General features: G+C 43.5%; 1 protein-coding gene across 1 annotated transcript in view; it reads left to right on the top strand.

Moving 5' to 3' along the window:
• Positions 1–24,109, top strand: part of LOC147722547 (serpin B6-like) — a 482,090-nt gene that overhangs the window by 286,948 nt on the left and 171,033 nt on the right. The window contains exon 9 of the mRNA XM_086965072.1: positions 23,572–23,739. Coding sequence (XP_086821198.1) covers positions 23,572–23,739 — 168 coding nt within the window. The remainder of the gene's footprint in view (positions 1–23,571; positions 23,740–24,109) is intronic.

Below are 24,109 nucleotides of genomic sequence, written 5' to 3'. Positions count from 1 at the left end.
ATCAAATAGTGCCCCTAGATAGGGAAAAGTAGACAATTTAGTCCTACCAGCCTTTAGGGAGCCTATGGACATAGTGTGTGATTTAGTGAAGTTTGTGGTCAGGTCTAATGAATCTATAAAAGCTATAAAACCATTTAAAAATAGTTGGAGGCGGTTCTAGCAAGTAGGACTGTGTCAACTGCATACAGGAGTGCAGGGATCATTTTGGTACCAGCCTCTGGATGTCTTTACAGCTTGATATTAAAAAATCAACTAGCTTGTTAATATAGAGCATAAACAGCAAGGGGGCCAAGATGCACCCCTGTCCAACCACTCTTACGTGCCCAGGTGTCTGTCATACCACCGTCCCCATTGTATCGGCCATGGTGTATTCGTGGGCAGTGTGTAAAAAAGCCACCAACTCTTTAAAATGATCGAGCCACACTGTTAGAAGATCCAGTATCACTTTGCCCATAATTTTAGCAGCAGAATCAAAAAGCGAGATTGGATCGTCCTGTGCACCCTTTTTATTGGTGATAATAACAGTTGTTGCCTATGAGGGGGGGGGGGGGGGGGGGGGGGGATCACAAGAACAGGCTGTATGAAAAACGTGAGCTAATACCTTTGCCCAGACATTTGGGTCTGCCTTATATAGGCTTGCAGGTACCCCGTCTGGACCAGGAGCCTTACCCCTGGATGTCAACATGATGGCTTTATGGACCTCATCTATGCAAATGTGAAGGCGAGTAATAGCTGGGTCACTGACCATTTGTCCCTCGGGTTCTCCTAAACTGGTGCCGCTATAGATATTACCAAAATGCTGTACCCAAACCTCAGCAGGAACTGTACAATCTGTGTTACAGTTTGTCGAATCGGAGAAGAAAGGGCTATCTGCCAAGACCTTGCTTGCCCGAGGGCCTCTCAAGCCTGCTCTCCTATCAGCTTCTTCCTCTCCAGCTCTTTAAGCTTATATGCCTTTCTACTACTCCTCACTACTGCTTCATCCTTTGGGTTATGCTTAAATTCCTGCAAAAGCTCCCTGTGACCACAGAACAAGTGGCCTTTGGGCATCTACCGCGGTGTCTTTACCTGCTCACAGTTTTTAAGTTAGATGCTATCTGCTCGGTTATTTCATCAGAATGGCTCTATCATGCATGGTAGAGTCCATACATGCTTGGACTTCTGTAGCACAAACGTCGTACAGATTATCCAAGAAAATTTCCGGGGTAATCCTTTCCCACTTCAACCTACGTGCTTGATCTTTGGTACTAATATTTTTGTTTGTGGTGCAACTAGTCGCGAATCCATTTAGAGCAGTAGAATAAGACCACTCAAGTGTGAGGGGATTATGGTTGCTATGGCCGTTTCAAGAGATGTTCAGGTTCTATACGACCAAAACTAATGATGCGGAGAGCATGATATAGTCAATAATACTAGGGCTGTCACTTCCTGCGTAAGTAGGAACCGAAGCGGACATATCTGTTTGCTGTAAGCAACGTAGGTTATAAGCTGAGAGAAGACCTTCTAAAAAAAAATGCCTGACTGTGTGTACTAAAAATGATTTGTGAATGATAAGAAATCCCCCTGCTCTAATGCAATTTAGATAACATTGGAGAATTTTGAAATCCCCTAAAATGATCAAATTGTGGTAAGCTTGTTTGCCTTCCCCATAGTGTTCGAAAAATTCCTCTAAAGCTAGAAGGTGTTCTAACTCGTGGATTCTAGAAAAAGGAATTATACAAATTAATAACTATCAGGGTGGGAAGATCCTTTAACCCCTTCGATGCTGATGACGAGCTCAGCTCGTCATCACCCACGGGGGTCGTGTGCTGATGACGAGCTGAGCTCGTCATGGCGCCACTAAAATGGCATTTTCCAGCACACAGCGGGAAAACGCCTAGCATCCAAGTGGTTAATGACAATTATATTGTTAGTATATTGGGTGATCGACATTCCATCATTTTGGTCTTGCAAGAAAGTTTAAGTGAAAACATTAAGAGCAGGCCCCCCCTTTGCTCTTCCCATATTTGAAGAGGTTGCATAATTACAGAATGAGATAAAGCCATCTAAATAAAACTGTCATTAGTCTCCCAAGTGTCTTGTAGGGCAATAATATGGTGTGTTAAAAGAAAATTTTCCCAAGATATATTGCCCTTTTTTGACCTAAGGCCAGCTATATTCCACAAGAGTACCTTCACACATGGGTCACCAGAGATGACGGATATGGAGAGTGTTAGGGGATTTATCAAAGATTGGTTCAGGCATGGATGCTTGTGAGGTTGGGTTGTTAATGAACTTAAGTGGCAATTTGTTGCCCTGAGTCTTTTCAACCACCTGCTTTAGCCAGTTGATTTCGGTAGGGCCCTGTAGACTTGCCAGGGGTTGGAAGTGGTTAGTCATGGGTAAAATTGTGTCGATATTTCTTATTTGATCAGGCCTAACCAGTTCAAAGGACAACTGCCATCGGAGATTGGCTAAGGACTGCTTTGGGAGATAAAAAAAAACTGTAAGGAAGTAGTTCTGATTGTAGATGTTGTGCTATTCCTATAGTGGTATCCCACTTGCGCCTTAGCTTACTCAAGGTGCTTGAAATTGACAACTGCGCAATCCCACTCTACATTAATTTTGTTTTGCGTCCAATCCATCCCACTCTTCTGGCCATAATAATATCAAAGGTCATGCCAGTGAGTGGCCTTGTGAATAAGGTCCAGAGAAGTTTCCTTAAGACCTTATGATAGTGGGGGAACCCCCATTAAAACAGCAACTAGGGGAGCAGATAGAGAATATGATTTTCATCCTTCGACATTATAGGTTGAGGCGGGGTACGTATAGATAATGGGCCTTCTTTAAATGTGTGGCCTAACCATTTGAGCCACCTGGGCTGCTGGGATCGACTCCCGTGTGCAGTTGTTTTTAGATCGACAGGACAATTCCTTGCTCACTTGATCGGGAGTACATCTCACTGGGAACACTTGGTTCGTGTTATCAGACAAAAAACATGATTCCCCCCGGCTTTGGCCTTATAAGACAGTCATTGTACATGGGAATAAAAGAATTGTCTCATCTCAATCCCTTCCAACTTTAGTGTTATTGGTGCTAAGAGGACGTTAGCAGCAGTTCAAGGTTGAGCCTGACTGGTAATGGAGATTTTGTCCCCAAGGATTTCCTCATGACTCTGTTACAGATTGTTCTCTTCCTCTTGATGGGGCGACAGTCCAGGATTAAATCGTCACCGGGTGGCGGTTTGGCTTTCGAGATACTTATTGGCATTGCCTGCTCAACAGGAGGGGCCACCATAGGTGTAAGCGCAGATGCAAGAGGGCTTGAGATCCCTGATGTGTCACCCGCTATGTCCCCTGTCAACCCAACGCCTCTCCATTCTTGGCCACGGCAGAGCCCTGGGCAATTTTCACTGACTCAAATGAAAGCTTTCTCTCGGTCAGCGCTATCTCCTTTGTTATTACACGTGCCTCTTTAGTTCAAAAAAGAATCCGTGGTCGCTAGCATGTTGCTTTCTGGGGACCCCCATGGCCGGTCATTTTCTTTTTGCCCATGGCTGTGTAAGCTAGATTCACCTGGTTTACTTTCAGAGTTCTCATCGGGCTCTGGAAGGAGTGGACATTTTGGTTCGTAAGCAATTTCCACAGATCATACATCACACTTGGATGGATACTCAGGGACGGTTTGCAGCCATATCATGCCAATGGGAAGGGAAGAGATTTAATATTGTGTCAGTATACATCCCCCCTGTTCTCCACTCTGTGGCCTTTCCAGGGCTTAGCACATTCCTACTGGGCCTACCGGAGGGAGAACTACTTATAGAGGACGACTTTAATACAGTGATGGATGGCGCCAGGCACCGCTACCTATGTAGGACAATAGGTGCGGGAGGTTCCCGAATGACTGGGTTCCTTGATGCTTTGGGTCTCACAGATGCTTGGAGATATAGACACCCCACAGAGCGACACTACACTTTTCAATCAGGAGTACATAATAGCCTCTCCCGTATAGACTACTTTCTCCTCTCCGCAGACAGCCTGCCCCACTTGACTGATGTTGAAATACGTCCTTGCGACATATCTGACCACTCGCCCGTTTCCCTGACCTATACAGTGCACATTAAGGCGAGAAAGCGAGTTTTCCCTATCCCCCCAGGTTACCTGCAGGCCCTAAAGATCCGCAAGGATATAGTTACGGCTACAAAGCAATATTTTCAAGACAATGTGAACTCTGTACAGTCCCCTGGTGTCTAATGGGAAGCATACAAGGCTCTGGTGAGAGGGCAGGCAATCACCTCAATAACTGGCCATAGACGTGCGGCAAGGTGCGAGTTGGATGTACTTCAGGCTGAACTGGCCGAGCTTCAGGCACAACATGAACGGAACCCCTCTCAGGAGACGGCGCACCACCTATGTCTTAAACAGTGCACACTTAGAGAATACCAAGGCGAACAGGTTAAATTGAGGCTCCAGGCTACGAGGCATACTGTATGAGGTAGGAGACAAGGGGGGAAGGCTCTTGGCGTGGTTAGACAGGAGGGAAAGAGCGCAGAGAGCAATAGCTCATCAAGTGTATTACACTAGGGTCACCTTGCACACCATAGGGAGGACCACGCACCACCTTTGCCTGAGAGGTTGTGGGGAGGAGACAACATTTTTTCACACCATATGGCAATGCCCCCAGATAACAGCGGATTGGGCTGAGATCATGAGAACAATGTTGCAGGTGGTGAGGGAATCTGTGCTCTCTGAGACGAAGCGCTGTCTGTTCAACATATGGGAGCCAAACGATCTTACCCACCCTGCTCAGGATTGGGTAACACTAGGTGTAATGTACGCCAAAAGAAATATAGCCAAATATTGGGGATCCGGGGAGGTACCTGCACTTGTTGACTAGTGTAGGGATCTTGATGCAGCAATGATGGCGGAGAGTGTGGTGTACCTGCACCGGGGGTGCCCCCGAAAATGGGATAAAATTTGGGGTGCCTGGAATGAATATAGAGGTTATCTGTGCGATCCACCAATGCCAGATGAAGAGAGTGATTCTGATTAGGGGGCGGGAGGGAGTAGAGGAATCTAGAGATGTACCAATGGAGATGGAATTCTGTCATTTTAATGTCTTGAAGAATGTACTGTTCAGAAAAGGAGGTGGTGATGGACAGAGTATCTGAATTAAGCAGAACACTCGTACCCAGTCAACAGATCAGGGCTTGATCCATCACCGTTTTTTTAGCTCACTGCACCATCCCAGCTCAGAACCTGGCTACATGCAAATTAGTCTGTCCCTGGCCCAGTGGATCATGGGAACAGGGCAGACCAAACTACCAAGCCAATTCTTTTACTGGAAAGGAAACAAGCTTCCGGGGACCGGTTTCTGGCATTACAGCCGTCTTCGGCCCGGCTTGCTTGAATCCTGATGGTGCAGTGAGCAAGCGACTCACATCTGAGTATACCCTTCCACGCTTGTGGTGGACAAAACGATTCAGAAAAGGGGGTGGTGATGGACAGAGTATCTGAATTAAGCAGAACACTCGTACCCAGTCAACAGATCAGGGCTTGATCCATCACCGTTTTTTAGCTGAAGAATGTACTGACAATGTCTATAATGCTCTGCCATGTCAATGTATGTACCTTTTATCTGTCATAAGCCCTCCAATGTTATCAATAAAAATATCCCCCCCCAAAAAAAGATGGGGGAAGCCACATCCTGGTAACCCCCAAGGACCACTGCGTTCCAAGTTGAAAACCAAGGGGCCTGGCCCAACCTAGCCTCTTCTGGCCGCTGACTGGCCCGCCCTTGGCCCAGGCATGCCCACGCAAGCCCTGCGCTGCTGGAGCCCTTAGTGGTTTTTAAAACGCCTCCTGGCACGGTTCATGATGTAGGCATCGGGCAGGCAGGCCACTATGGGGTCTGGGTCTTGTGGTCCTGACCGTGGTCCCTGTCAGGCAGCGAGCAGCAGCAGCACAGAAAACTGGTGTTTTGATTGTTTTGAAGGAAACTGCAGTTTGAAGAATGTTTTTTCTTTTGTGTACTTCTTAGCTGAAAAGGTATAATTATATCAAAATATGGGATAGCAAGTGTAAGACCAGACCTCTTTTGGTGTTATTTCCCCTATTTTTGCCTTCTGACAGCCTTTTTATGGCTGTGTCGAACTTTGTTTTTGCAGGCTTTAGGACTCCAGGTACTTTTTCACTACTGACGAGGGCTAAAGTGCATGTACTCTGTGTCTAATATGTGATGGCATTTGGTTTCTCCATAATAGGCATGTTTGATTTACTAATACGTCTCTAGTACAGTGCTCTGCATGTGCCCAGGGCCTAAATCAATTGCTACTAGTGGGCCTCAGCCACTCACAAGAGCAGCCTTTCAAACCTGTCTCAGGCCTGCCACTTTGGAGCCTTTGTGTGCATTTTTAAACTGCTATTTCGACCTGACAAGTTCACCTACTTGCCAGGCCCATAACTTTCCTTTTATTCCATATAGGTCGCCCCTAAGGTAGATCCTCAGTATCCCAATGGGAAGGGTGCAGTGTATTTAAAAGGTAGGACATACTTTGGAGTTTTACATGTACTGGTAGTGAAAACTGCTGAATTCGTTTTTCAATACAGCAAGGCCGATCACTCCTATAGATTTGCATTGGAGCTGCCTTCCGATTGGGAGAAAATGGCAAGAGTAAGTTTGGTGTGTCCGAAATCACAACTGAAAAGCACATCTTTTAGTGAAGTTGGTCTTTAAATTTTAGGTCTGAAAATGCCACTTTGAGAAAGTTGGCATTTTCTTACTTTAACCATTCTGTGCTTCTGCCTGTTTCTGGAATACACGTCTGGGCTGGGCGACAGCTGGGATTTGTGCATTCCCTATAGACAGTAGCACACAAAGCGAGTTGAGGTGTGCCCTGCATATCCTAATGGCTCATCACTAGTCATAAGAGTCTTCCTGAGCTACAGTGATGGAGAATCTGACACTTCAATCTGAATTGGCGTGTGCCTGCCCCCACACAGAGTGCATACCTCCCTGTAGTGTTTCTTGAGCAGAAGCAGGAAAGCGCAGGGTCCTGTGCACTACAAATGCTATTCTTTGAAGCCTCTGTATTTCATAGGATAAAATGATTATAAGTACTGGACCTCTGACACCATATTCTCAGAATACTTCTGGAACTGAGGGCATTCTACCAGGAGAAGCGCAGTTGTGCTGTCCTGAGATACTGCCACTTTGCTGCTTGTTTTGCTGTGTTGTCATGCTACTTCTTGCCTAGGAGTGAGTGGACTGGACTTGACTCTCTACTTCCTGCATCTCTAAAAGTTCTCCTAAGGCTTGTTGGGCTTGTCTCCTGTTTCTGAAGTCTCAGGGATATCAAAGACATCACTAGTATCTGGCTACCAGCATCTGCTGTGAGTCCTGCTATCCAAAGTGGTGCCAAATCATGTCCTGGGTCCTTGGAAGTGAGTGTTTGGTGCTGCAAACGAAGAAACGAATGCATCAACCCCGAAGCATTGTTCAGAAGTGGCGCATTCTCCAAAAAAGCCACTTCCTGCTCCAAAACCATGGACACTGCTCACCGACTGTGCGGCTCAATGGCATCGACTTACAACGTAGCCCCGGCTTTACCGACGGAGTGCCTCCGAATCACCACTGCTATGTGAGTTTGGGACAATGCTTAGGCAATGTCTGAGACGCACCGAATCCGATAAATTCCTGGCCCTGCGCGGCTTCGCGCCAATGCAGCCCTTCCAGCCCAGTGTAGGACATAGGCACCTCAAAACCGACATATGGTGTGCTTGACATCCATGCGTCACCAACATTTCCCAGCTTGGAAACCAGCGTATCGCCTTCAACAGCGATGTATCCCCTCCATTTTTCAATGCGTCGTCCCAAGCTTTGACGCATCCAAGGTCCTGTCTGCGAGTCTGTGTGACTCCGGTCCCCGGCCGGTGTTCAATCGCAGTTGAACTGAACTTTTGGGTTGCCCTGGTTAAGTGCGACCTGAGAGCCCCAGTTGGAGCTATTTGATTTATTCTTGCAAAAATCATATCTTGACTTGTGTGTGTTCGATTTTTGGAATTTTTGCCTTGTTTTATTCAGATGAACATTGACTTTTTTCTAAGGTGGTGGTGATGGTGATGGTGGCGACGGCGGTGGCGGTGGTGGTGGTTTGTCTGACTGCTCTGTGCCATGCTACCAAAGGGTGAGCACAAGTAAACATTTAGTGCGTACTACATTTACCCTTAGTAGAGATGTGGTTCCTGATTTGACAGGGTGCATACCTCTGCCAACCAAAAACCCAACTTCTAACAGGGAGGTAACTACCACCTTAGAGACTACCAATGCTCTGGACAGAGTACCTCCTCAATGTTGCCTCTCATTGCTGTTTTCTCAATTTTTAATCTATCAATGAAACTTGGTCCGCCTGGTAGGCATGAGAATGGAGAGATTATGTAGGGATGCTTTACCAGACTTCCCTTGTTAAAGGTGTCTCATCCCGCCATGCCTTTAAAGCGGATTACCAGAGCATCTGTGAAACTGCTTTGTAGCTGTAAGAAACTGGATTATTTGTTGAGTATGAGAACCGCTCCCCCGCACCCCCCCCCTCCCAAAATAATAATCACAGTACTGGTCAGGGTGGACCACAAAAGTCACAAATTAAACCCATGTTTAACCTTGCAGTACCTTGCCACAAATCAGTCTGGCTAGCAATGTGTAAGGTATTTGTGCAGCACACAAGCAGTGCTAAAGTAAAAACACAACAAAAGAAAAATCCCAAACCAATTTAGAAAAGTAGACTTTTTTGATAAATAAAATGGGCACAAAAATGACAAATCCAATCATTCGATCCATACACATGAGATTTCTTTTTAAAGTGTTGGGTAAAAATAGCACCAACTGCTGGTATCTGGTCGTACTGGACCAGGACACAGTCAAAAGTTCAAGCGGAGTGCAATGAAGTGTGGGCTGTATACAGGACCAACTACGTTCCTCTAGAGTTTTTCGTTAAACTTTGGTACAAGGACTGCAGCCCAGTGTTATGAGACTTTGCTTCACTCAGCGTTATCTGGTGCCGCCTTCACCTAAGAGCTGTGTGACTGTAGGGTTCGGCTTACTATGTGTCAGACCGTGTTAAGCTGTGTCGGAAGCTGCGCAGCACGGCTCTGCGGTGGATTCAGGGAAGCCTTTGGTTAGGAGCTCGCAACTCTGGAGAGCTCAGCACCAGTGGAACCTTCAGTCAGGAGCTGTGCAGCTCCGCAGGACTTGGCATTCCTCTGAGTCGGATCGGGTCAAACCTTCAGTGATTCAGGGAGATGTGCACTTGCACTCCAGTCTAGGGTCCAGGACCTTGGGTACTGAACTTTGGGGGTCAGGATTCAGGCCAGCAGAGGGGACCATGGTGATTATAGTTGGGTCTGGTAAGCAGGAAAGGTCTCTGGAAACGTGTGTCCCTGTTCACACAGTAGGTGAGCCAACTTACCCTTGAAGTCACTTCTGGGACTTGGGTTCAAGGCAAGCTGGTCCATACTTCCACCAGACTACATGTGATGGCAGTCCTTATTCTGAGTTTTCAAAGTTCTGAGAGTGTTTTGAATTTAGTTCAGCTCTCAGGACTCTAAAACTGCTTCTGGCCGGTACTTCCCTTTCCTCAAGACCTGGCTCCAGCCTGGATATTGAAACAAAGGGCTAGCAGGTGTGAGCTGCATCTGCTGGTAGGCTTCTGAATTCTGGAATTAGTGTAGCCCTAACCTGTCCTTTAAAGGGCAATCAGGGCAAGGACACAACTACTACTCAGCCGTCCTGTCAGAAAAAACCTTACCTCTTCATACCCAAGCCCCTTGCCCACTGTCTGGGAAAAATATACATTCTCCCATAAAGAGAGCCATTAACATTCAAATGACCATTGACATAGCGGAAAACACATTGGTTTAGGCAGGAAAATGCCAGCTTCTAACAGTCACAGTTTGAACATTTAGCATACTAATATTCTTGACAAGCTTTGAGCAGTCACTTGTATTAAATGACTAGCAGCCCGTCCAGACGTTGTCCGGGTATGAATTTCTGCCGGCCAGTAGTATATTGTTTTGTAGGGTTTTGTTTTGATAGCATTTCTTATCTGTGACAGGCCTGTGAAATGCTCAGATTCACAGAGCACTGCTGATGCACTTAGGAGTGCGCGTTCAATAGTGTGTGAACTAGAGTTTCCCTACTTTATTTTTCCTTGCAATATTATATAGCGCGAACTCGACAACATGGCATGAGCACAATTTACATTAGAGAAGAACACATTAATTTGTGGTAGGCAAGGGGAGACAAAGCGATTTGCCTGGAATCACAGGATGTTGAGCTGATGCCGAGATTCAAACGTAGCTCCCCAGCTCTAATGTTCGCAGTTCTAGAACTTGTGGTGGGAGGTGTGTCTAAAAGTGTATGTCGGTGCTGGCCATCAATGAGAGAGACCTGTGCATTTTTCAAATCGGTGGTGAAAAAATATGAGTATGTTGCTGGAGGTGTGGGCTGCCGTTCCACCAATGTACTTACCGGGGAGGGTAAACACATTATTCTGCAACTTTCTTTCCGCATACCATCACTCCGCATGTATACTTTCATTATGAAAGTACCATGACTCCGCAATGCCATTATAACGCATGACATTACATTTTAAATGCTTTTCCCACGCATACATTTACAACGAAATTCGTTGTAAATGCATGAATGGTAAAAGCATGTATTTTTGTATGTTTGGATAAGGTAAGCATGGGTATAGGGGAATATGTTTTGGGGTACTGAGGTATATGTTTTGGGGTGTTTGGGTATTTTAAGGGTTCAGAATTTTTATGGGGTACAGGGGTAGATTTAGGGTTTAGGGATAGGTATGTGTTTTGGAGTACAGGGGTATTTTTAGGGTTCAGGGCTAGGTTTGAGTTTTGGGGTATAGGGGTATTTTTATGGTTCAGGGCTAGGTTTGGGTTTTGGGTTATAGGGGTATTTTTAGGGTTCAGGGCTAGGTTTGGGTTTTGGGGTACAGGGGTATTTTTAGGGTTCAGGGCTAGGTTTGGGTTTTGGGGTACAGGGGTATTTTAGGTTTCAGAGGTAGGTTTGGGGGTACAGGGTTATTTTTATGGTTCAGGGGTAGGTTTGGGTTTTGGGGTACAGGGGTATTTTAAGGGTTCAGGGCTAGGTTTGGGGTACAGGGGTATTTTTGGGGTTCAGGGGATAGGTTTGGGTTTTGAGGTACAGGGGTATTTTTAGGGTTTAGGGATAGGTTTGGGTTTTGGGGTACAGGGTATATTTATAGGGTTAAGATGGGTTAGTGTTTAAGGGTGTTGGGGTATTTTAAGGAGTAAGGGTGGGTTATGATTATGGGGTGCAGGGGTATTTAAAGGGAGCAGGGTGGACACCCGGAGATGGAATGTACAGAACCTGGGAAGAAAAAACAATGAAATATTGGGCATAACGCTCGCTTTTTTTCCTGTAATCCCGCGCCCCGCACACTCCCCCAGCACATGCCCACAGCACACGATATGAGACATGGCATGAAGGGCGGAATGTGCCACACGCCCCCAGCATTTGTCACGCCCCCCAGCACATGCTCACAGCACAACGCTGACACGACCACAAGGGACTCCTTTTCTGGCATGGTTCTTTTACCTTTTAAATGTATATGGTGTGCATCTGCATAGCCCATGTCCTTCTGCTGCAACTGCCCTTTACAACGCTGTATTGGGTGTTGTGATTGGTGCTGTGGTTCCTGAGATTACCCGCCTCAAATGTTTGGGCTCTCTCTTTATTATATTAGTATAGATTATGAAATTTATTTCAAATTATTTGTACTAGAATCGATCGGTAAATTGTATATCTTGAGCATGTGTAATTGTTTTTTGAAATTCAGTTTATAATAAAAAAAAATTTTTTTATTTTTTTAAAGGGTACCAAAAAGCTAATACAAATGTCTAAATAAAACTGCACCAAGTAACTGAGGTTTACAAATCATTTCATATTACAAACACCTCTTGGTCACAAATGTGGACACCTCTTACAATGAGCATAGTAAGGAAATGTGACTGATTAAAACAACCAGCCCCGGACTGATCATAGCGGGCACCGGGCAATCCCCCGGGGCCGGCCGAGTACTTTACCAGGGCTGGTTTTGGTTCCCAGTCCGGATCTGAAAACAACAGTTCCTTGAAAACAACAGTTTTGCATAGAAGTAGGTGTGATTATCGACGTTTCGTTCTATGTTGTACAAATCAGCTAGACCGTTAACTAAAGATTTATAAGAAAATTAAGTGTACCAGTGGGGGTATATTGCTTTAAACAGGTTTAAAATGGAGAGCACAAGCACTTTAACTCTGGGTAGCAGGGGTAAAGTTTGCAGCATTCTAATACCAACACAAAATTGTTGGACCAGCCTAGGAAATCGAAAATCTAGTGTAACCTTGGAGAAAAGGCCATTGCCAACAGTAGATCTACTTGTAAGTTTCTTCTCATCGCTGGAGATGCTTCCAGCGGTATAGCTGTAGCAGTAGTTCTAACAATATACCTCAGCGCTCAGCAGGATATTTCTTTGAGACTTCGAGCCTGTGAAGAGCTAGACGGAGGCCTAATGAAGCGGTAAACACCTTTTTGTTCTATACTCAACATGTAAAATGCTGAAAATTCCGTCCTATATTGGAGGAGATAAAGTCCTCCTCTTTCAAGCAATCAGTTTTTTCAAGATATGTTAACATCCTGAGCGAACCAGGCAGAACACTTTTGTGAACTCTTGGCACCACATGACAAAAATGAGCTTACAGATGCGATGACAATGGAGGCACACTTCACAAATAAAATCCCTAGTATTCTGCAGAGGTTTGCCCCATCCGCTTGCCAGGCTTGACCTGAAGAGTTAGTGCACCTGTAGTATAACAATAAGATTCACAGCAACTAGGATGCCACAGGAAATTCTACAGAAGCTGTGATAATGACCCACTTCATATATCTGACTGGCCGCTTAGTCATCTGAAACCTCAACAGTGGCTAGCAAATCTAATTTGCTTACATGATCCGAGCTCCCAAACCTGCAGTATGATGTGAAAATGATCCAGAAAGGCTACTATCTTCTGGCATGTGAAAGAAAGCCCCAAATGGAAGGTTGTTTAAGCAGATTATTCCACCAATAATATATGTGCATTAATAGTTTTAGCTGAATCCCAGAACATAGAGGTGAATCAAAAAGGCAAGGTCCCAACAGTGAATGGCTGGATTGACTGTGGCACACCATATTGGCAACATTGCTTCTTTGCATGCTATGTTAGCCCTCTGTTTAAACAGTAAATACTCCTCCCACACCAGCACTTACAAGGTGCAAAATAATAGTACAGTATAATATATATATATATATATATATATATATATATATATATATATATATATATATATACACACACACGTATGGCTGATCAAGTCAAGCGCCAGGATACTCTCCGGGTGACAGTTTTGCTCTATACAAGTATGCCATACAATACAATACTTTCAAGGCAGTCATACACTAACACCTTGCAACTGGAGGCATGCTTCCATGATACTTCAGTGGGCACAGAGTCTCTATTGGGGATTTCACACAGTGTAATCTTCATGCTTGTTACAGATTGTACTTCTCTGACGCTATGACATTGGTGGATGTTGTGCCTTGCTGGTGGAGTAGGAATGCATTTTCAGTAGAAATGTTTTTTTGCCGATGATTCATGTTAAACTAAAGACAACATTTCAGTGAGCACTCCCACAGCTATATTCCATGGCTCATACTATTCCACACATGGGTGAAAAAACGTCAGGAACTAGAAGCTGGCATAATAGACATAAGATGCCTGGCCTCAGACCATTGGTATCAACCATTATACTAGCAAGCCAAACACCTTAATTAAAATGTTATTTATGTCTTGCCATGTGCTGGCCAAACAAAGCTAAAGGGTGATATAGGTACCCTGTGTCTACCATTATTGATGATGTAGCTGATCTGAGGGAGAATAACAAATTGAACCTAAAAGCGGAGTATCGCAAACTTCCACTAATCGCTGTGTCCCATTAAATCTCCAAACTCTTGACTGGCAAGAGCATCTGATGGTTGAGCTGTGATGTCTGTGCATCTGTAAGGGTATCCAAAACATAATCCCATGGTTTACTCAACATCCACAATGTTCTATGGCCTTCTTCATATCTTGCTCTTTGCTAACAAATGCACAGGAACACAACACTCACTTGAAAGGAATTATCAAAGTGAATGCCTCAGCAGGTACAAATGTGAGAGTTTGAAGGGCACCCTCAAATTCCTCGGGTACATGTTAGGCATAGACGGGGACTTTGCACTCCTGAGGAAAGGGGCAAACTTAGGGGGTTTTCAAAATTAGGATTAGCTTCTTCGTAATTAAGATTTGCTTCTAATGCTTTTGTAATTTTTGTGTGATGAAATGTGGACTTTTCTTTTAGCTGATCAGTTGTAAATGTTTGGATTCGGAAGTCATGCATGCCACTTTGCATGTTAGAAGCCTACTACCTGCCTTCCTCCATTACAAGTTTCACAGGACTACTGCTCTACTTCACTGCGTTGCCACCATTTACAATCTCATTCTTATTTGTACCCACTTGTAGATCTCGTCCTTGTTGTAGTAAATCCACTGTTTTTGCAGGGGAACCACAAATACATTTGCCTTTTGGTGGAACCCAATATTTTTGCTGGCTTTAGAACTCTGTGCACTTTACCTCTGCTAACCAGTAGTGAAGTGATTGTGTGCCTTTTTTAACATGTTCAAATTGACATACTCCCAATTGGGATATTAAACTTTTCTAAAGGTCACTAGAATATGGTATAAAATATACCCAGGTCCGGGAACTTAAATGCTACTCGTTGACTGGAGCATTTATTGTGCCAATATATTACAGTAACAGTGCAAACCTGGCTTCCAGCCTACCATTGTAGCCTGATAGTAACTGTGTAAAAGCTGCAGGTCTTCCTGTCAAATAAATAATTTTGTGAGGTTAAAATCTTCCTTTTTAAATATTAATTAGCGACTCCTATGTAGGCCAAGTAGCCCACACGGCATGCTACATGGTATTTAATAGAAAGACATGTAGAAAATTCATATAAACATGTTCCAACAGTGACTAGTATGGTCAAACTATGTTTCACTGTTGCACACTTGGCTGTCCTATGAAGAAAACCAGAGTATGTACTAAAATCATAATACTGTATCTTGGAAATGGGACTAGCTAGAACAATAATTAAAAAAAACTTTCAATGGCTGTTAAAATTCCAATTCAAGGATGAATCAGACTTTCAAAAGATACTATGAAAAAGTAACTCTTAAAGTTACCTTTTCCCTGCCTTAAGTTCCTGTCATCTCATATTTATTTTGCTCTCCAACTTCCCTCAGCCAGTTTTTAGCATTTATGTAGGTGTGCAAAAGGAATGATAGGCCTCCATGTGCAAAAGGACTGAACTATCTCCAAGGTTCACACAATAGGCTGACCTGAATGGACAGAGAGCACTTCTCTGACCCTCCCAGAATATGCATAGTGGGGGCCGTATGCATCTTTTATAACACTCCAGTTTCAGATCCTGATGGAGTATCAAATTCTGCTTGACAGGTCTGTTGGGTTTACATAGAACACTTGTGGCACACTTAAAAGACAGAAAAAAAGATGTCAAGACAATTCTTGTGTATCCACTCTCTAGTATGAAAAAGGCAGGGTACTCCAGTTGCCAGATTCCGATCTGGGTTTGTTGTGAACTTGGTGGCTGCCTTAAACTGGATTTTAGTGTTCGATGTGGGATGTCACAGTATTTCCATAGAACACTTCCCACCCATAACCTAAGTCCTCGGAGCACAAGTTTAGTGTGGAACAAGGCTTCAGCTATCTTGTTCAAAGTGGGTAGGCTTGGCCAAGGACACTTTACCCAATTGGTTAGGGCATGCCTGGAGTCCTTTCCACCCACTAGCTAGTGTCTGACATAAATGTGGCATCTCCAGACATCCACTTCCAATACTGGAGGAAGAACAGAAGAGGACTGGACCTACTTGCTGACCTGAGGGAAGCCTGAACAACTGGACATGCTCCCTCTTGTACTTGGGACAAAGAAATGGACTCCAAGAGTCGTAATGTTGACCTCCTGTTCAAGCTACAGGGATGCAACAAGCTATAAGAGGCCTTTTCTGCAACTGCCTGCTGATGAGTAGCAACTGCATGGAGACTGGAACCTCCTGTAGACCTCTCCTGGCACTATGGGAGTCTCTAAGTGCCTTCCCATGAGTTTCTGGATGGCTTTAGAAGTGTACTATTAAGGTGGATTGGGAGTTGAAGGGCTAAGACCCATAGTCAAATATTTCACTGAGATGAACCTGGTTGGTGTATCCGTCCCGGCTGAATGGTTGCTAGCCTCAATTTGCACCTAGGTTCTGGTCTACCATAAACATTCTCATTGACACTTTGTGCTTATTGGCTCTACTCCCACTTTAAAACTTAAAATGCATATCTCGTTTCCCCTTATTTGACTTTTGTCATTTTGATTATTACATTGTAACCTATTTTTCTAATTCAGTTTGGGATTTGTTTTGTTTTGCAATTGGACGTTAGAAAAACCACGAAAAGAATTCATCACTGTAATGCCTAACTATGCACCCTGCAAATCTATGGTAAGTGATGGCCCTTAAGGCGATCACAAAAGGGATATACTCAACCTCAGAGTGCCAACTAGATTGAATGAGGAAGCCTCACCCGCTGATTTTTTTGGCATGCACCATTCGTGGCAACCTCATCTCACCATGGAAAGATGATAGAACCAGGGCAGATTCAACTTCAGTAGGAAGGAGTTCTTAATAAAAGTACACTGGACAGGAAGGAATGTAGAACAAATAACAATATACCTTCAAGTAGACCCAGGAGTATACCTTTATTAGTCGATATCTTAGTCTTGGCTAAAAATAGAAAGGGATGATAGGTATGATGACCAATTCATCCATATTAGGCCAACCTGTTTCTGGTGATCTCGGCCAGGGTCATTTGTCAGGGCAAGTGGGATCCGTGTCTCTACTTCTTACCCATATTAGAGGAAGTGCGAAGTGCACAGTTGTCTTAAAGGGAATTCCTACCTTAACAAGTATGCAGGTTGTGGTTTCCTAATTTCTGGGAAATGAAGCTTTATGAAACCAATGGAAAAGGGGGCCCTCTGGAAAGGATGCAGGGCAGACAGCAGGGAAAATAATTATACAACCAAACTAGAAACGGTCTGCCCTCAATGATAAATATTAAAGGCTCACATGGAGTCCAATGATTTTAAATTCGCAACATTGAGCTCACCACAAAACACGGTCAGACCACATGATTAATCAGACCACAAGTAGAAAAATACACATTTTTTATTTTATTTTGTGTAGTTTGTGTATAATTTCGTAGTGCATAAGCAATTAAATAACAATAAAAATGGTAACACAACATTTATCAAAACTTCATATAGGCCCCACATCACCTTCTCATCATTCATCCAGCATCCTCACATCACTTCTCTTACAAATCCTCACACATTCAAGCAGCTAATTACACATAAAGCAGTTCATACACCATCCTCGTCAACAATTCCCAGAGTGATACACTAAAGGGACCCTGAAGTGTCTTCTCAGCAAGGAGCCGGAGACTCAAGATTGTAATAACAGGACCCAATGTAACAATGCCAACGCACGTTTTGGTGCCTGGCCCGATCTTATGGCCGCACCTTCGTCAGGGCTTTCGCATTGGGGGAGTGGGGCAGAACACAAAAATTAACCCAGCAGCCTATCTGTGAATCACAGATTGGCTGCTGGGTTAATCCTTGCTGAGAAGACACTTCAGGGTCCCTTCAGTGTATCACTCTGGGAATTGTTGATGAGGATGGTGTATGAACTGCTTTATGTGTAATTAGCTGCTTGAATGTGTGAGGATTTGTAAGAGAAGTGATGTGAGGATGCTGGATGAATGATGAGAGGGTGATGTGGGGCCTATATGAAGTTGTGATAAATGTGATTTGTTACCATTTTTATTGTTATTTAATTGCTTATGCACTACGAAATTATGCACAAAAGAAAATAAAAAGTTCGTATTTTTCTACTTGTGGTCGGATTAATCATTTGGTCTGACCGTGTTTTGTGGTGAGCTCAATGTTGTGAATTTAAAATCATTGGACTCCATGTGAGCCTTTAATGTTTATCATTGAGGGCAGACCGTTTCTAGTTTGGTTGTATAACTGAAGCTTCATGGTCTGTTTTGGAAGTGGTACCCTCTTTAGTCACACATTTGTTAAGAGGTATACTAAGCAGAAGACCTACAAGGCCTCTGTAACACCAGCTACACGTGTAATTTGACTTTATTGCTTTTTTGATACTACATACATACTTTACTCATCAGCCTATGTTACGCCTGTCTGCTCTGTGGTGTAGCTACCAGGTGGTTAAGCTTTTTATTTAGTGACTTTAAGGGTTCACCCTGGTTGTGATTGTTCCTTGAGGCGGGTAGCCACCCTCGCCAAATAATAATCCAATTTACTATACTTGCCTGCTCATTGCCTGGGTCTTCCACATCTATGTTTTATCAGTAGGTGAACTTGTTTTGACCCCTTCCCTCCTGATGTACCAATATCTTAAAGTGATCAGGTGCCTTTGTAATGAGAAATCCCACCAAATAAATGAGTTTGTATATTTTTAAGTAGATTCTAACTTCAAGATGGAGTCAGTGGCGTCTTTCATGAAAGAAGTGATATGATATCTGAATCCTTAGAAAGCTGAATTCACTCAAAATGCTAATTGAATACTATGAGATTGGCATACAACTTTGGCCCTCCTGACAAGTGGCATGGAAATTCCAATGGGTCTAGTAACCATACTTACCAGGCTTGTCAGAATTAGAACTATGTGTCTTTCTTGCATAGATTACAACTTACAAATGTAGGCAATCTCCATGTGAACGACTAGGGGAATTCATGGGGTAATCTGGGAGTAAACCTCTATTTAATCATGTTATTCCCTAAAAAATTGTACTCCTTATACATTCTTCACCATAAGAAGTATCAGGACTCCAACTAATTTTAATTGTGGAGTGGGGAAAATAATAATCAATTTAACAGGCAACTCTTAATTTGGGTCTAAGAAAGAAACCCATGATCATGCTAGCTCAACCATCGCCTTGACCATCTCATCCTCGCCCTCCATCCCTTCATTCACTCTTCATATTTTTAGCTGAACTAAACTGGTGGCCCTTTGCATCCTATTGTATATAGAGACCAGAGGAGCGAATGCAAAATAAAATTGAAATTAAAATGAATAACTTGTAAATTTGGTAATGTGAAAGGGCCGAAATGTAGGTTTCTCCTACAGTCAGTTTCAGCTTTCTACAGAACCCATCCAGTTTTTTACTGTTTTCAACAGATCCCATTGTAGTACTTGCCTACAAACCGCTTCAGCTTTCTATAGAAACTTCTGCTTTATGGCATGAAAGACCTATTGTTTACAGTACAATACATAGAATGGAGTTTGGCTCATCCCATTACTCCTAATTGGATGACCCTCTTGTCTATTCATGATGGAGATCATTTCGGGAGCGACCAAGGTAGCGAACTGAGTGCCAGGAACACAGGCATCTTGTGCATATGAGTGTCAGTTGGGACTCCAATCTCCAGTTATCATCCATTATTTTTATTACACTAATAGTGAATAACATATTCACTATTAGTGTAATAAAAATATAACACAATTAGCTGTAATGGGACCTTTTCTGGCAGTAGAAGTAAGTAAAAACAATGCTTTCAAATGTTTGATGTGCACAGGTTTGCTTGTGAGAGTGTGTTTATGTATGAGAGAGAGAGTGTGTGTGTATATGAATGTATGTGTAAGCATGCGCGTTGAGTAATAGTGAGAGTTGGTGACAAATAGTGAGTAATAATGTGAGAGATTGAGTGCCAGTAAGTATGAGAGAGAATGGGTGAGATGAGAGTAAGAGTGCCTTTTTGTGAGAATTAGTTAATGTGCTGGAGTGTTAGAGATTGTGCGAATCAATATGTGTGAGAGTGAGAAAAAGTGGTAGTGAGAGTGAGAGGTAGTGAGAGTAAGATTAAGTGCAAATTTGAGTGAGAAAGTGTGATTGAGTCACAGTGACTTTTAATTAGTGAGAATATGTGAGTGAGAATTAGGGAGTGAGCATAAGATTGAGTGCAAAAGTAAGTGACAGTGAATGAAAGATTACAAGTTAGTAAGACTAAATGAGCGTGAGTGAGAAAGGGGTATTATGCTTGATAGTCTTCCGTATACCTTGGCATAGTGAAAGTAGTTCTTGTCTTATGGAGGTGCCCAATGCAAAATACTGGTGCTGGCAGTCCTTGGTGTTAGACCTGAAATTCCTAGTGTGGTACTCCTCTAACATTTTGCCTTCACTACTCCTGTTTTGCTGACTTTTCTTTTTGGCTTTAAAAATCTGTTCACTTAACCACTGCTAACCAGGTCAAAAGAGCTTGTGCTCTCTCCTATTAACATGGTCATTCGGCATACACCTAATTTGTACATTCAGTAAAGTTGTAAATCCAAGGTAAATGGTCCTATATGTACCGATTACCTGTAGGTTAAATGCTACTAGTGGACCCGCAACAGTCATTGTGCCACCCACTAAAGTAGCCTATTAAACATGCCTCAGGCTTGTCACTGCAGCCTGTAGTATAGTTTTAAACTTGTATTTCAACCTAACAAAATAAACCTTTTGCCAGGCCTAAACCTTCATTTTTAGAACGTATATTCACCCCTAAGGTAGACTCTAACCACACATAGGGCATGGTGTATTGTATTTAATAAGTAGGATATGTGTGCTTCAGTTATACATGTCCTGGCAGGGAAAATCTCCTAAATTCTTTTTTCACGGATGCAATGGCTATCTCTTCCATTGAACAACACTGAGTTACCTCGTTACATTTAATAAGTGATAAATTTAGATTGGGAGTACGTAGCAATATACTTTTGCACGCAAATTTGTAATTTAAAATCCTCTTTGGTGATATAGTCTGATTTTAAGTCCCAATTCTGAAAATTTCACTTTTAGAAAGTTTGTGTTTTTATGTCCTAACCATTTGTGCCTTCTGCAAGTGTCCTCGGTCACGAGGCAGTAAAATGCACCGCTGTTGGGGTTTTGTGTGTTGCTTCCAGACAGTAACCTAAATGACCGAATGGCCTTTCTGGCAAGATGACTGGGAGGAGCTGTACGCAGCCTCACTTATATTTCAAAGGGCTTTGCCTCCTGCACACACAGTCCGGTAGAAATGTTTTCTTTATTTGCATTATTTCAGTATATGAAACTGAAAATAATCTTAGTACGTATTTCTAAGTACACCGGCCTGCTAGGAAGCACCCATACCATTTTATTACAATTGTTTATTTTTAAATGTAAAATTGTAATTGCGTACATGTCCGACATGTTAAGGAAATGGCAGATTTTCCTATATTTGTGTCATGCTTGCGATAACCATTACAAGGTCCCCCACACCTTTCAGCTTTGCTTAATCTTGTTGAAACTGCTGTGAGCCAGAACAATTTTTATCAGTGACTGCCCTCTGCTTCATATGTCTGGCTAGGACAGCTCCTTCCTGAGTGTCGAGTTATAATTTACACCAATATTACAGTGAAAATAATCATGTGATATAATTTCCGGTGATGTCGTCATTATGCTAATTAGCAATTTGACTAAATACAGAACATCGTACCTATTTTGGTCCAATATAGTTGGCAACTATGCTCTCAATTCGCCATCCACGTTCATCCGAGTGCCACGCCACCAGTGAACAACAGTGTTGGTAGTTGCAGCGTGTCCTCACTCATTAAGTCGGGAAACTCGCACAAAGGCGTTGCGAAGGGCGCATGTCCCTTCTTATTCCAGAAAAACATCCAGTTTTCAGCTGTCACCTGAAGTGCTTCTCACCTGACTGGGCCCTCGAAGGTTTTTTGGTTAACCATCAACTTGTGCCGTCGGACACTGTGCACAGCTGTTTTAAGGATACCTGTTTTGATGGCCGTTGTTTGTTTACTTTATTAGCTTGTTGGAACTGCTGCCAGTCACCTTCATCGTGAATACAACCTGAATGAAGCGCAAATGTCTTTCCTGGGTGTCTGTGTAGTGCATACCTGCTAACTCATACGGCCCCACTGTGTGGCACACGATAGCGACTCCCTTCACATGGTCTCCCGGTGAGGAGCTGATATCACAAGTGGTAGGGAAAACAGCTGGGAACCACTGTAAATAGTGGGTTTCCTGCTCATTTTCTTAGCCTTCGAACTGTGATGTCTATTGGGGTGAGAACACCCTAGGCCAAGCACATCAACATCAGCCTCAGCAAGCTTTTATTTTGGAAAGTTGATCTTTGCGGCAGAGTGGGGTTTGAAAGTGCCTCGTAGGTGGTACTTAGCACGAGACCCCACCCTCTTCCCAAGAATGTGAGATTGTTCTTTAAGTTGGCAGGTATGGCAGTAGTCCAAAAAGTCCACGAAACAAAGACTGAGATATACATCTGCCCCTATGGTTTTCATCCTCCATTTCGTGTTTTTCTTCAGCAGGGCAGACATTTTCACCGTTGTGCGATAAGTCCTCCAAGTAGGTCACCAGTGACGAGCACTGGTGTGAGGAGGAGGGTGGGACCTTGAAAGGGGTGGGGCCTTGTGCTGAGAGGTACCTATGAGGCAATTTGAACCCCGCCCCAAGCCCCCTCCTTACAAAAAAAACTAAAGCTTGCTGAGGCTCGTGCTGATGTCCTGGGGTGTTTTCACACCGCTAAATGGACGTCGGCAGTTCAAAGCCTCAGAAAACAAGCTGGAAATGCACTATTTATGGTGGTTTTCAGCTCGTTTTCCCTGCCACCATGTGATATCGGATCCTCACTGAGAGAGACTGTGTGATAGTAGCTGATCGTGTCACACAGTGACACCATGTGAGGAGGCAGGTATGGGTGTAATGCCAATAAACCGCACTCCACTGATGCTCTTACAGCACCTAGCCCCTCTGCTTCCAAGTGCTTTCACTGCCTCTCAATCTAGGTGTGCTCCTGCTGCAAGACTGGGAATGAAGCAGTCTTAGACATGAACCTGTACAATTTGGTGGTGCTATATTGTTTTCTGTTGGCAAATCTGGTCTGCGAGGGTCCAAAAGATTATCATTTTGGGGTAGTTACATTACTTGTCTCGGTTTAGAAGAAGCCACCTCTGGCATTGCTGAAAAGTCCTCTATGTAAATGTCCTCTGTTTACATTTCATCACATTTCTGTAGAACTCTTTACAAATGCGATTACAGTTTATAGAGATAAAGAAATTGAAGAGCTGCAATGTGAACCGGATGAAATAGGTTGTTTAGTGCTGATGCCACAGCTAAAACTTAGGCCATGTCTGGAAACCAGTAATCTAAGCGCAGCCATAACTCCCACTGTGCATGTATATTTTTCCTTGACTATGACAGCAAGGCCCCAAGAGTTTCCTAATACATGTAGAGAGACGGCATGCACCCACCTCTGAGGTAGAGAGTATGGACAGATTATCTGGTAAAGAAATGGAACTAAACATGTCTTTTTTTAATCTCCAGAATGAAACCAAGCCAGTCCAAATGATGTTTAGGAAGGGAATATATCCTATGACTTATATCAGAAAACAACAGACCAGGATCATTGAGCTGCCTTATGAAGATGAAGAGCTGAGCATGATTGTAATGCTTCCCGATGACATCAACGACAATTCCACTGGCTTGAAAAAGGTAAGAAATTCCAGTAGTGCCAAAGTGAATAGGCTGGACTAGCAAAATGGATCTGACGTGGCTAATTGAGAACTTTTCTTTCAATGCTTAATTCTTAGTTAACCCTCATTATACCTTCATGTTAATATGCTAAAATGGCACTTTTCAAAATGGTGCTCTTCCTCACAAGAAGTGTTTCTTGATTTATTAAGAAGAAATTTGACCCGTTACTGAGTTTTTTTGGAGGCACCATTTTAAATGTAAATGTGCTGGACTTGTAAAGCGCACAGCTGCCCGTAAGCGTCCCGGCGCTTGCTTAGGGAACCCGTCCTGGTATTCCCCTGTGAGAAACCACGGCAGGGTGTCCACAAGGTGAAAGCCAGGCATCCCG

Source organism: Lissotriton vulgaris, chromosome 4_1 (genome assembly GCF_964263255.1).
Source record: "Lissotriton vulgaris chromosome 4_1, aLisVul1.2, whole genome shotgun sequence".
Classification (NCBI taxonomy): Eukaryota; Metazoa; Chordata; class Amphibia; order Caudata; family Salamandridae; genus Lissotriton; species Lissotriton vulgaris.
This window is presented reverse-complemented; position numbering and strand designations above follow the sequence as displayed.